Consider the following 13,985-nt stretch of genomic DNA (forward strand, 5'->3'; position numbering starts at 1 on the left):
CCTTCTTCTTCTTCTTCATCAGCAAAAACAAAAGAGAAAATGGCTGCTGCTTCTTCTTCTTCGGCACAAGTTTTTGGGAATAGAGAATTAGAAGACCACAACCAGATGAAACAACAACATTCCACGACACCAACTAATATTTCATCAACAGCTCAAGCAGCTTCGGCACAGAAGAAAAAGAGAAACCAACCCGGAACACCAAGCAAGTATCCCAACCATTTCTTTTCTCAATCCAAGATCTCTATTCAAAAAATAATTTTCCCAATCAAATCAAACAAATCCCACTTTTTCTTTTTCCTCCTTTTTCCTTTTTCACTTCTTTTTATAATCCCATAAAGCAACCCTAGATTTGGAGCCACTTTTCAGTCTCAATTTGATATTCATCAAACAGGAAAGGAATGAATACTGAGATTCATTAATCACTTTATTTTGTTGTTTGGTTTGTTTCACTTCCCCAATCAAATTGAGCAAATCCCAGTTTTCTTTTTGCACTTGTTTAGAAAAATCCCATAAAGAAAACAAAATTTTCTCATTACTCTCGATTCATCAAATGGGAAAGGAATGGATACAGACTACTTTAATTGTCCACTTCTTTGTTTTTGTTTTTTTTTTTGTTTTCCTTTTCTTTTCCTTTCCTTGTGAATTTTCTAATAATTTTGTTATTATTTTTTTGTCATTTTTTATCATGGGTAAAACACTTAACAGATCCAGATGCAGAAGTGATAGCACTATCTCCCAAGACCCTAATGGCGACAAACAGGTTCATATGCGAGGTGTGCAACAAAGGGTTCCAAAGGGAACAGAACCTACAGCTCCACAGAAGAGGACACAACCTGCCTTGGAAGCTTAAGCAAAAGACCAACAAAGAGCCGAAGCGGAAAGTCTATCTCTGCCCCGAGCCGACGTGCGTCCACCACGACCCGTCGCGGGCCCTCGGCGACCTCACCGGAATCAAGAAGCACTACTCGCGGAAGCACGGCGAGAAGAAGTGGAAGTGCGAGAAGTGCTCCAAGAGATACGCCGTCCAGTCCGACTGGAAAGCCCATTCCAAGACATGCGGTACTAGAGAGTACCGATGTGACTGTGGCACTCTCTTCTCGAGGTAATTAACGAAAGCTTAACCTATGATGAGAAAGCCTGTTGATATTGAATTTTGTACTACTATTCTAACATAATCCTTCTCCAAAAAAAAAAGAAATCTGTCTGGACCCGTCTAACAATTAGTCGGGTGATGAATGAAGAGAAAGAAGTAAGAGAGAGAAGGAGAGACAAGCATCGTACTCGTGTTCAGCGGGTGCTTGCCTTTCTTTGTCTTAGGGTTTTCAGTCGCTTACTAGATTCCTCTAAAACTTACGTGGTTCTAATTATACTTTTCTGTTTTCTCACAAAATGGGTGTTTTTTTATTTCTTTTCTTTTGTTTCCACGGTACTGTTTTCTTTTTTTTTTTTTTTTTTTTTTTTTTTTTTTTTAAAAAGTGTTTTCAAAAATCTTTTCTAGAAGGAAGGAAGGGAAATTAGCCGAAAACATGCTCCCACGTGAATAATCTCTGGAAACTGCCATGGTCGAAGAGGTTACAGAATACCCAAAATCACAAACACCCAATTTCTTTTTTTATTTTCATTTTTTTTAGCAAAACAAAAAAAAAGATTAAAAGAAACAGTAGTGCCAATATCATTTGCCTCGGGAAGACCGTCCCTTTTCTCGTTCTCTTTTACTTTTTTCTTTTCTTTTTTTTCCCTCGTTCCCTCATATTCACGTGTTGCTATGCCATTTAGAGATGGTGGGAGTAGTACTGAGAGGGGCGTTCTTATTTACCAGGATTTGTTCTCTTATGGGTTGGCTAGATGTGATCAGTACTGTGTTCTTGCAGGTACTTCTTTTCATGATAACGTTAAGCCTCTCACCAAATCTCTCTCCTTCTCTCTCTCTCTCTCTCTCTCTCTCTCTCTCTCTCTCTCTCTCCTCTTTTCCTTTCTCAAGTCTCAACTGCTTTTCTCAGATGCTTTTCTGTTTTGAAGAGCTTTTAAAGACCCGTGGTGATACAGTTCATCATTTGGGCATAGTGGAGGGAATTAGGATATGAGGTTTTGATTGAACGCAAAAAAAAAAAGTGGGATGTTTTGATTTTTTTTTTTCCTTAATGGGGGTTGGGTATAATTATTCTTCGACTGGGAAAACAGATGTTTCACGAGTTTTGCATTAAATGACAATAACCCAGAAGGGGTTTTTCTTGATTGATTGTTCATGTGTTTCTCAGCGTGTTTGAATACATTCTCTTGTTGCATTTATTGAACAACTAGTTTCTGAAAATGGTAGTTTTCTTCTTGATTTAATAATCATATTTTGTTCCGAGTTATAGAGAAGTCATTAATTCTCTAGCATTTCCCTTATTAAATATCTTCGTATCTCTTTTGGGAACTTTTAGTTGAGCTTTCTCCTGCGAAGTTCTTCACTGTATTAATTGTTTCAGTACTTTAATTATTTTCTTCCTCTTTTTTTTTTTTTTTTTTTTTTTTTTTTTTTTTTTTTTTTTTTTCGTTTTTTGGTTTTAAGCTTTGCCACCTTGAAGATTTTTCGTATCTATACTGAATAAATAGTTGTTAGGCATAATATTACTATTTGTCGGCGGTGTTAGGGAATTATCTATTCAATACTAAAAAATAATATTCTTGGACAATGAGGAACTTAACTAAAAATGACACTAATAATTCATTAGCCCAAAAAAAAAAAGCTAACAACTTAACCTAGCTATTGAAATTCATGTCCTTGTAATAATTTTCGCCACATTTTTTCCCAAAAAATGATGTGGGTTTGTGCTTTTCCATTGAATTTTTCCTATAGTGTGGGACCATAAATTTGTTGAGATTTCAATGGTCCATCGAACATAATGGATCACAAGCACTTGTAATTCCTTTTCAATTGTCCTTCCAACACTATAATTTCATGTTCTTTCAAGTCGATCTATTTACACATAGACATGACTTCTTGTCTTTACCGCACAACTATTTACCACGAGAGATTTTGACGTAATATTGTCAATCATTTCTTTCTTCCCAATATATATATATATATATATATATATATATATTTTCAGGCGAGACAGTTTCATAACTCACCGGGCATTTTGCGATGCATTGGCTCAAGAAAGCGCAAGACACCCTTCCAATTTGAGCACAATTGGAGGAAATTTGTACGGAGGAAGTAACACACCTAGCTTGGGATTGTCCCAATTGGGTCCTCAAATAATCTCTTCATTGCAAGACCATCAGAACAATCAATCCGGCGATGTTCTCCGCCTCGGCACCCCCTTGCACCACCATCACCGGCCGCCGCCTGCCGGGCAGTTCGACCATCACATTCTCTCACCGAATTTTCGACCTCAACAGCCTTCGGCAATGCCGTCGTCGGCCGCCGCTTTTTTCTTGCCCGGGGATCAGTCCAACCAGCAGTACCATCATGATCAAGATCATCATCAACAACAATCTCATCAACATGGGTTCTTGCCAAACAAGCCTTTTCATGGACTAATGCAGTTTTCGGAACTTCAAAGCAATGCAAGCAACGTTAATAATAACTCTCCTTCTGGTGCTATGCTAACCCTCTTCAAGACTCTTGCAAACTTACTAATGTCAATTAATTATCACATTATTTCACTAACATTGTTTTTTTCAGGACTATTAATTTCCAATCATTTCTCCGCGGAAAACGGCACATCTGCTGGTGGCGGAGGTGGCGGCGCGGGGGAAGGGCCTAATATATTTTCAGGACACATAGTCAGCAGCGACCAAATGAGCGCTGGCGCCGTCCCATCTCTCTACAGCGGGGCAATGCAGAGCAACCATGCCTCCGCCGTCGGCCACATGTCCGCCACCGCGCTCCTCCAAAAGGCGGCTCAGATGGGATCGACATCGAGCAACAACAGCACCGCCTCGCTCCTCCGAACATTCGGAACATCTTCCCCGGCCAGCACCGGCCCCAACAAAGCCTCGTTCGTAGGAAGCGGACTTTTCGGGGCGGATCAAAACGATCAGAGCCATCTCCAGGACCTCATGAACTCCTTCACCGCCGCCGGAAACTCGTCAATCTTCGGAACCCCATTTGGCGGCGGAACGGAAGAGCCCAAACTACAACAAAATAGTAATCTCCCAATGAATAGTAGTCTCGGAGGATCCGATAGATTTACGAGGGACTTCCTTGGGGTCGGACAGATAGTGAGAAGCGTTAGCGGAGGATTTGCGTCAAAAAGATCGTCAGAACAACAACAACAGCAACAACACCAGCAAATGAGTTCATTGGATTCAGAGAGTAATGCTGCGCCGTCAAGCCAATCTTTTGGAGGATCAGGTGGGAATTTTCAGTAAAGAATGAAGGGGGAGAGAAAAAAAAAAAAGGTACTACTACAAAAAGAGGGTACGTGAAAATTAGTGACGTAGTTTAGATTAAATGATTATGAAGGATAAAAAGTGAGCTAGTTTTCTTTGGTAATTGTGCGTTGGTTTTTTCACTGTTACAGCTCTGTGTTGTTTTTTGTTTTGTTTTCTTGAAAGAATAAATTATTTTTCGTTTTATAAAATTTCTTTGTCTGACACATTGTCTTACATTGGAGCAGTCACGGCTCGTGGTCTGGTATGCATGTAGGGTTTCGTTTGTTTTTTAGTCTTTTGAGCTTTTAATATATATATATATATATGTATTTTGTTTTTTCACTTTTTCTTTTTCAAATTTCTTGCTTTTTTAGTCACGAGTGCCCTTACATAGGGTGGGCGGAAAAATATCTTCTTTAAACAGTTACAATTTCACTAGAAATAAAATAAAGTTTGTATGGCCGCCAAAAGAAGAAAAAAAATACCTATGCAAATTTGTAAATTCTTTTTTTTTTAATCATAAGAATGTACTTTCTTAAAATGAAGTACATGTAATTTATGAACTTATGGAAGGAGATCGTTTCCTTGTTGTTAGCTGTTTTTCTTCTTCTTAATTCCCTCATTTGGAGTTGCATTCATTAATTTCAAACCGAAAAGAAGATTTAGCAATATTTTGTGAAGTTCTTTATAATTAAGAAGGATTAATCATAGATTCCTTTTCACAACTTCTCCTCTCTCTAGTACAAATATTACAATATATGAAACAAAAACTATAAACTTATTGCATGTGTAACTTTTTCATGCGTCAAATGCTTGACAAACTTGTTAAAATGTCTAAATGTGGCTTCTTTTGCAGGAATTCAGACATGATAGATAAATCTCCGATATAATTTTCTCGATCATCTACGGGACGCACCTTCGTCTTCCTGACAAGATAAGCAACCCTCAAGTCCTGAAGAGTATTTTGAACAACTCAGTGATATGGATCAGCACAATTTAAGCTTCTTGGAGCTGTGTCCTATCTTTCATGCTGCAAGTGCCCCTCAAGTGTTCTGGGGTTTTGAACATTGGCAGCTAGCTAGAACTCTTTCGTAGTTTTAACTCTTTTTTTTTTTTTTTTTTAAGAGGACAAATCTTTTTCCTGTTTTTCGTATGTTGAAATATTGTTGTTACTTTATGCACTAGTTGTTACTGCGAAAATCCAAGCAGATAGGAAGTTTCCAAAATTCCAAACACATCCAATTGTCAAGTCATAATAAAAAAAAAAAAAAAAATTTCAAGTTGCTTTTTGAGACAGTACTTCTGAAAAATTTCATATCCGTTCTAACTTATGACGTTCAAATGAGGGCTATTTTGCATGGAGATCCCTCTCAACTTTACGAGTTTAGCAAATTGGTCTTTTTAACTTTTTTTTGTCAATTCACTTCTTAAACTTTGAAATTCGTTACAATGTTTGTCAAATTAAAAAAATTAAAAATTTAGACTATATCTTTCACGTAAGTATTTAATGAGGATAATTAATATTTTTTTTTGCATCGAATTGATCCTCATATACTCATCACGAGCGGAAATTTATTTAAAATTGAGAGTTAACCGTTTTGGGTACAAATTGGGGGTCTCCCAATTTCAAAAAATTTGCATTCGTGACGTGTATAAATGGTTTAATTTGATGCAAAAAGACTAGAATTATCTTTATTAAACACTCACGTGAAAAGACACCGTTTAAATTTTTAACTTCGTTTTCAATTTGACCAACAATGCAACAAATTTTAAAATTTAAATGGTGAATTGCTAAGAAAAAAATTAAAGGACCAATTTACTAAACTCGTAAAGTTAAGGGGGTGTGCATGCAAAAAAAAAGCCTTTAAATAAGTACATATCTAAATTGTTTCTTAAATTTAATCTATAACCCATTAGGATTAAAATCAACTGGCCTCTAGATATGCTATTCCCGTACCAAGAATTGTGAGATTCCAGTCCTTTTACAGTCTGTTTTAGAATATATATATATATGTGTGTATATATATATATATGTATATATATATTAAAATTATGAGATATGCATTTTGCAGGACTTCTTTGGATACCATGGCCGAGTACATTTAAAGAAAATGATAAAAGAACAATTATTTGTGTGTACATGTTTCCTGCCAGCCAGTACTTCTAAAAATCCAACAACTAAGGGACAAAACTAATTTAGAGAAGAATAATGGCAGAAAACTAGTTTGGGATTTAAATGATTTATGTATGTGCAGAGATCTAGCCTCGCTAATAGCAATATCATTTGTTATTATATATCTTGAGATGTTTTTATTGATCATATATAAGTCTAACAACACAATCATTCTTCTTGGTTCTTCTTCAACAGAAAAAAAAAAAAAACACATACACACACAGGGACAAAAGTGGTTTATAACTGATTAGAACAATGTGTTCATTAAGGATTTGTTCCATGCCAATGGTCAAGAATGTGAATGCAATAAAAACTCTAGGCCGTAGCAACAAGACAATTAATTTGGGATTAATTACTAGCTACATTGCACTCTTTATTTCTTGCTTAACTTTTCAGGGGATGTAGTAGCCACAACATTGAATTTTATATAAATGGAATGCAATCCTATTTACTTGTCTTATTTTCGCCTTTTCTACACATATATGTAAATAAATACTAAATTTATCCACTCCACTTTATAGTCACCAAAAATTCCAACTAATTATGATAATGTGTAAAACTGATTCTTGAGAGAAAGAGAGAGAAAAGATAAAAAGGCTAATTCTTTCTTACCACAAATAAATAATAAAATAAAGAGAAAATTTTAAGTTGAAGTATTATTTTTTTCAATTCTATTATTTATGCTATTAAATAAAATTTTAATGTCACTATGAAAAATAATCTGCAGGTTACGAAAGATAACTTGCGGGTTATAAAAGATATCTTGCGGTTTATGAAAGATAACCTGCAAGTTATAAAAAGATAACTTATAGGTTATTAGTGACATAAGATAAATTTAACAACAATGGAATAAATAAAATAGTGTTACTTTATTTGACAATTCCCCTAAAATAAAATAAAGGAAAATATAAACAAAATAGTTAGATTCAATTTACGCTCCATTTGAAGAACGAAGATGGAAAGAGAAATGGTCGGAGAGAAAATATGAAATAAAGAGAAAATGTTATGAGTTCATAAAGAAAGTTGTTTTTTCTTTAAAATTGTGTGATATGAGAAGAGGGAAAGAAAATAAATGATGAAGGCATTGACTATTTGACCAATTGATTAACATTATACTAGTTTAAAAATAAGAATAAATAAGTAAATTGACTATTTATACAAGCTAACAAGTTTTCACTCAAAAAAATCTCTTATCTCTCCACTTGAGAGGGGTAAAATGGTGGACTCATTGGTTTTTTATTGAGTAATGTCAGGGACCCCACCTTAAATTTTAACTTTTGTGTGTCAATTGATGTGGCATGTGAGTTGTCATTTTTTTATCGGTAGGTACAATCTATCATTAATTGATGTGATAATGTTTTAAACACTAACCAATATAAAAATAACAACTAACATGTCACGTTAGTTGGTATATAAAAGTTAGGGTTTCAGTTAGTCCATAGCATTATTCTTTTTTTATTTTTTTTATCTATTCAATTTTCTCCTCTTCACTTTTTCTCTCATACTTACCAATGTTGGGATTTGGTTCTTTTTCAGGATTTTATATTCAAATTTTATGCGCTTTTAAATATATCTCATTTATAAAATTTTATTTTAAAAAGCTTTATTGTGATGTGCATTTCTCTTCCTCTACACCTTAACTAATTGCAACTATTTTTTTTCAATACATGTGTTCTCTCTCTAATTTGTTTCTATTGGGTGATTTTAACTAAAATGCGGGTTTTCACTTATATTACTCCTAGTACCATAAATTATTTTAAATATTTTTTTTTCAAGTACTCTCATTAAAATATATTTTTCCAGATGTGTCCTTATTTTTTTCCAGTGTAATCCTTCCTATTTTAATGGCAATATTTATAAAGATGTTTGTGTTAATTATGTATTAACTGCCTACCTAACTAAGATCTTAATTTCTTGTTAAATGAATTAAAAAATAACAACATGGTAATCAAAACTTAACATATAGATTATTCTACGTGCATAGCATGTGAAGTTCAATTAGTATATATATAATAGATATATATGGACAACGTACCTAGAATTTTGGTCGGATATAAATATTCTTGTGTATTATGTCGGAATTACTTCTCTCTTTTATCATAGATAAAAAGTATCCTCTATTTCTTTTTAATGAAATATTTAGAGAAGACAACTAGAATTTAAGAGCTCTAAAATATCCCTTACTAAATTGGTATCCACTAATGGCATCTTTAATATAGTGCCAAGTTATTGAATCAAAGCCAAATTGTAGCATTTGGACAGTCAGTAAAATCACTCTTTATGCAGTGTTATAATTTGTACTAAATTTGACACATACTATACTTAATATAAAATACACTTTCTCGTCAGCATTTGCACAATTAGGAAAATCACTTTTTAATGCATTATAATTGGTTGTTTCTGAAAACAAAAATATTCATACTTTATTATTCTACAATAAGAGAGAAAAAAAGGATTTGAATATCAATGAATATTTGATACTCTATATATACACATACATATATATATATATATATATATATGTTCTCTGCTTTACGTATAATATAATATATCATAACGAGACTTTAACACTCTGAGTGTCATGTCATATCGTGAGATATTAATAACTGATTCTGCTTGATTTTTCTTCTTCTTCCACCCCTCTTTCCTTTTTTCATTTATTTTTATAATATGAGATATAAACTAATGGCATAATGAAGAATATAGAATTCATTATTGGTTTGGAATGAGAGTACGTACCAACAGACAAGGAATAATGTGACAAGACAAGTAAATAATTTAATCTTGCAGGGTCATTTTATAAATATTATATCTAAGCAGTAGGTGAATGTATGGGGCTCAACATAATTAGATAACAGGGTACTATCTGTGGACCCCTTTGTTTAATTTTCGATACTTTTGTTCCAATGCCACGGTGGAAATGTAAATTTTTTCCTCATGCCTTTTGAAGAGAAATATAGCTATTATATATATATATTTAAATCAATAAAAATATTATCTAGAGTCTTGCAATGCGAGATGTTTGACCATTCATAAAAAAAAAAAATATATATATATATATATATATATATATATAAACTTAGTTCAAAGAAAAAAACTTAACGAAACATTCCTCATTATTCTCTTGTTGTATATATGTTGTGTTCATTTTCGAAATTGCACATGCATGAACAGTTTAGACATTCACGCAGCAAATATTTTTATTGATTTGAACAAATTAATTAAAATAATCCTCTTGAAAATTGGGACTTAGTTTCATATTTAATTTGCCTATTAGTATTATTTGTTACGATCTTAATATATTGAAACATAAGCCTCACGTGTAAAAGAATTTATCTCAAAAGTCCTGAAGCTCTTATTATTAATTATCAATTACCCTGACCTGGAAGTTCAACTTTTAATTTTTTTTCTTTTTTTTTTAAACCACGTATACTGATCGTTTAATATGAAACGTGAACATGGCAATCATTCTATTTTAACATCCATTTGATGATCCCAAGTCCAAGGCTTCATCGCCCCCTATCAAAGTTCATTATTAATAATTAGCTAATTACTAATTATTACTTATTTCATGTTTAGTAATTATAAACTTTTTAACTTATTTTTATAACTTTCTATATTTTTACCTTTAAATTGACATTAATAATTACTAGTTACAATTCTGTTTTTTAAGTAATTATTATTTCATTTTAACTTACTAATTATGTTTAGCTTAATTATTATTAATTACTCAATCTTGTATTGTTATTATTACTTATTAAGTATTACTAACTTTATTTATTAATTTATCTTCTTATTATTAATGACTCACTTTTCATTAATTACTTTATTAGTAATTACTAATAACTCAATCCTATACAATATTAACATCTATTATCACATTTCAAACATATTATTAGCAAACCAACATATATTCATCATCAAACCATCATAACATATTCATATCAAACCGCCATGTCCAATATAACATATTCAGTATAACAAATAGCAGCAAACATAATAAACATATTCAATATAAAACAGCTTTTTACCTATAATTAGTATATCAAAATTATATAAACAACAAAAAAACCAAATCATCATCATCATCGAACATAATCATCATCATCATCGAAATCAAGATCAAACCAACACCATCATAACGACAATCACCATTAATAATCATCAAAACTACAATACCTTATTCACCATAATCATCATAATTAATACAAAACCATAATCAACCTAACTACAAAACTCATAATTATCACACTCTAAAAACTACAAAAATTACAACAAAATCACTCTAAAAATTATTATATTACCAACAACAAAAGTTTCAAAACATAAATAAAAATTAAACAAATTTAAAACTTATGATTAAACCCCCACTAAATGGGGTGATTAAGTGGGAGATCAACAAAGAATTCCAGGTTGATGGCTGCTACGGTGGTGGTGGCGAGAACCGCAATAGCAGTGAGGACTAGGGAGAGCTAAGCTTTTTGGGAATTTGTTCTGGAAACTAAGTAGATTTTAGAGAGAGGAAATGGTGGAGGAAAGGATGGGTGACCCAAGGGAGGATGGCCGGAGTGGCGATGGAGAGTTGGGTCGGCAGTGGACATTAGTCAGTGGTGGATTGAAGTTGGCTGAAAGAGAGGGATTGAAGAAAAATAGGGGAATTAGAGTAAAAACGGGAGAATGACTTGAGGCCTCTGGTTATATAACCAGAGCTTTTAGCGATGACATATATCGTTGTTTTATAGTACGAAATCGTTGCTATAAAAAGACCTAACGATGCCATTTTTTATTAACCCTAATTAAAAAAGATGTAAACTTGTAACCAAAAATAGTTTTAGTGACGACAAAAATTTCAAAAAAAAAATAAAAAAAATTTAAATAACCACTTCTGTTTAAGAGTTTTAGCAACGACTTATAATTAAGATCTTAAAAGAGCGCCAAAAAGTTTACCTTTCTTGTGGTACTGTCTTCCATTGTTCTAAATTTTTAGTCGTGGCTAGTTAGAAGTGGCCGTCCTAAGTTATACAAACATCTATAGTGGTCGCTAAAGCCTCTGATTCTTGTAGTGACCTTAGTCATTATCAAAAGCTCATTAACAACACTCAATTATCTGTTATTAAAGAAACTATACAATAATCTAAACACATTGTTATTAATAGTTCGACAATGTGCGCCGCTCTGTATTTTACAACATTCAATAGACGTTGTTGTATAGTGCCTATTTTTAACAACACATATTGTATCATACCATACACAACTATATGTTTGCCAAATACCTTTAACAACGCTTATCGACTATTGTCAAATGATAACTTATCCTATTAGTAAACATCCATTTTTTATTCATTACTACACAAAATAAAAAGAAATATCCACAGAAATTTCAATTGCAAAATCGAACAACAACGAAGATCCAACGGACACCTTGTCACGCGGTGTCGTTGGGAGATCCCATGAAATCTCATTCATGCAGGCTTCGTTGCCGTTTGCAAAGCTTCTCTAGAGGCGACGATGGACCAGTTCTGAAAGCCATAGTATGAGATCCATCGCTGCCTTCGCTTACGACGGGAGATCGACAATGTTCGAGCTTTTCACCAGATTTCATATGTTCATAGGCGGATTTTGAAGTGTTCAAATAGATCCAGCAGAGGTTGACAATGTCTGAGCTTTTCACCGGATTTCAGATGCTCATCACCGGATTTTGAAGTGTTCCATATTCGGAGGGAGGTCGATGATATTCAAACTTTTCACTAGATTTCATGTGCTCATCGTTAGATTTCAAAGTGTTCGAGCAGATCCGACCATATTCGCAAATATGAGGTTGAACTTTTTTAAGAGTTTGTAAATTTTGATTTGAGTTTGTAAATCTAAGTTTGATTTGAGCTCATGAATTTTGATTCTAGTTTGTGATTTTTAATATGAATTTGTGGGTAATTTTTGTGGATATATAGTAATGACTTCCATTTTTTTGTATGTTTTGCGATTCTGTTTCTACCGTTCTTGCAATGGCAGCGGTACTGGCGAGAGGGGAGAGAGGAAGAGGTGAAAGAAAGAAAGGGAGAGGAGGTCAAGAGAGAGAGAGAGTAGCGCCAGATCTCATGATGTCGCTTTGGCTGTGTTTGAAGTTGTTTTTGTTTTTATTTTTCACGTTTTTTGAGAAAGAAAAAATAAAAATGGGAGAGAAGCGACGTTTGGAACAATTAAAGACAAAAAAGGGAAATGAAAACGATTTTTTGGTTGAGTGTAAAATGTGAGAGAAATGAAAAATGACTTTTAGTCGTTTTTTATTTTTTGTTTTCATTTTCTCTTCTCTCGAGTAGAGAGAGAGAGAGAGAGAGACATTAATAGATTTTTTTATACTGAAAATAATCTTTTGATAAAACTACTAAACGCATTTTTAAAAATGATTTCTGTCTGAGATTGAAAACGTTTTCATTTCCATTTTCATACAAAAAACAAAATCATTTTAGAACGAGTTCCAAACGCACTCTTCGTCTTCGCCGTTGGAGAGAGAGGCACGCTGAAGTTTTGAGTGAAAGAGAGAAAGAAGGTGAGAGAAGAGAGAATTTGTTTAAAAAAAATATGATTGAATGTTGTTAAGGAAAAACATATTATGTAGACTACTAAAAATAACATACTAGAATATGAAAAATAACCTATAGATATGAAATATAATCTACAGAATATGAAAAATAACCTGTTAATTAGGATATAAAAAAATAACTTACAGGTTGTGAAAGAAAACCTACAGGATATGAAAAGATAACCCACAAGATATACAAGAAATTAACGTGTAGGATATTAGTGATCATATAAGATAAATTTAAAAACAATAGCAGAAATAAAATAGTGTTAGCTTTTCGATGGCTTTTCTAAAAGTTTCAAAATAAAAGACTTTTCTAGGAAACCGTCGTCTAAACCGCCGTATAGAGTACTTCTGAAAAATAGAGAAACCTGTGTTGCGTTTTTTAAATTTACATGACGACGGTTTCTCCAAAAACCGTCATTGTTTTGGTGTTGTAAAAGTACACTATTTGTAGTAGTGAAAATTAGATAGCCATTTTCAAGTGGACTAGATATTTTGCTAAATAAGAAATTCGAGGATGAAAATTACTAAACTAAAAGTTAGAGGGCTAACTTGCCATTTACTAATATGTTGAGAAACGAATAACATCAATTATGTAACTAATCGATCAGTACCAAAAGTTATTTTTCTAACTTCCTCTTTTCAAAAAAGATCCTCATATTATGAAATAAGGAACTGAAAATTAACTTTTTTAATAGGCATGGAGTCCGGACATGATAAATTAATGTCCTGCTTGTCGATTCTGTTGGAATATAGTCATGTGAAGATTCAGAAAAATGTGGCTCTGCTTCTATGTCTTAACATTTTTATTCTATAGAACATGGCTCACTTAATAACATCTCATGAACTAATGTAACTTCGCAA

The 13,985-nt window shown here is 33.0% G+C and overlaps 1 protein-coding gene across 3 annotated transcripts; it reads left to right on the forward strand.

Moving 5' to 3' along the window:
• LOC21405708 (protein indeterminate-domain 5, chloroplastic) lies at positions 1-5,657 on the forward strand. Of its 3 annotated transcripts, XM_010095054.2 has the most exons (5): positions 1-202; positions 706-1,102; positions 3,096-3,586; positions 3,674-4,411; positions 5,222-5,657. In XM_010095054.2, exons 1-4 carry the CDS (start codon positions 40-42, stop codon positions 4,360-4,362), a joined length of 1,740 nt encoding a protein of 579 aa, XP_010093356.2. In that variant the 5' UTR covers positions 1-39; the 3' UTR covers positions 4,363-4,411; positions 5,222-5,657. The 3 variants fall into 3 exon arrangements, with proteins under 3 accessions (XP_010093356.2, XP_024019382.1, XP_024019383.1); XM_024163614.1 differs by having other exon boundaries at positions 3,096-4,411; XM_024163615.1 differs by having other exon boundaries at positions 3,096-4,392.
• Positions 5,658-13,985: the final 8,328 nt, after the last annotated feature.

Source organism: Morus notabilis, unplaced genomic scaffold (assembly GCF_000414095.1).
Source record: "Morus notabilis unplaced genomic scaffold, ASM41409v2 Scaffold538, whole genome shotgun sequence".
Classification (NCBI taxonomy): domain Eukaryota; kingdom Viridiplantae; phylum Streptophyta; class Magnoliopsida; order Rosales; family Moraceae; genus Morus; species Morus notabilis.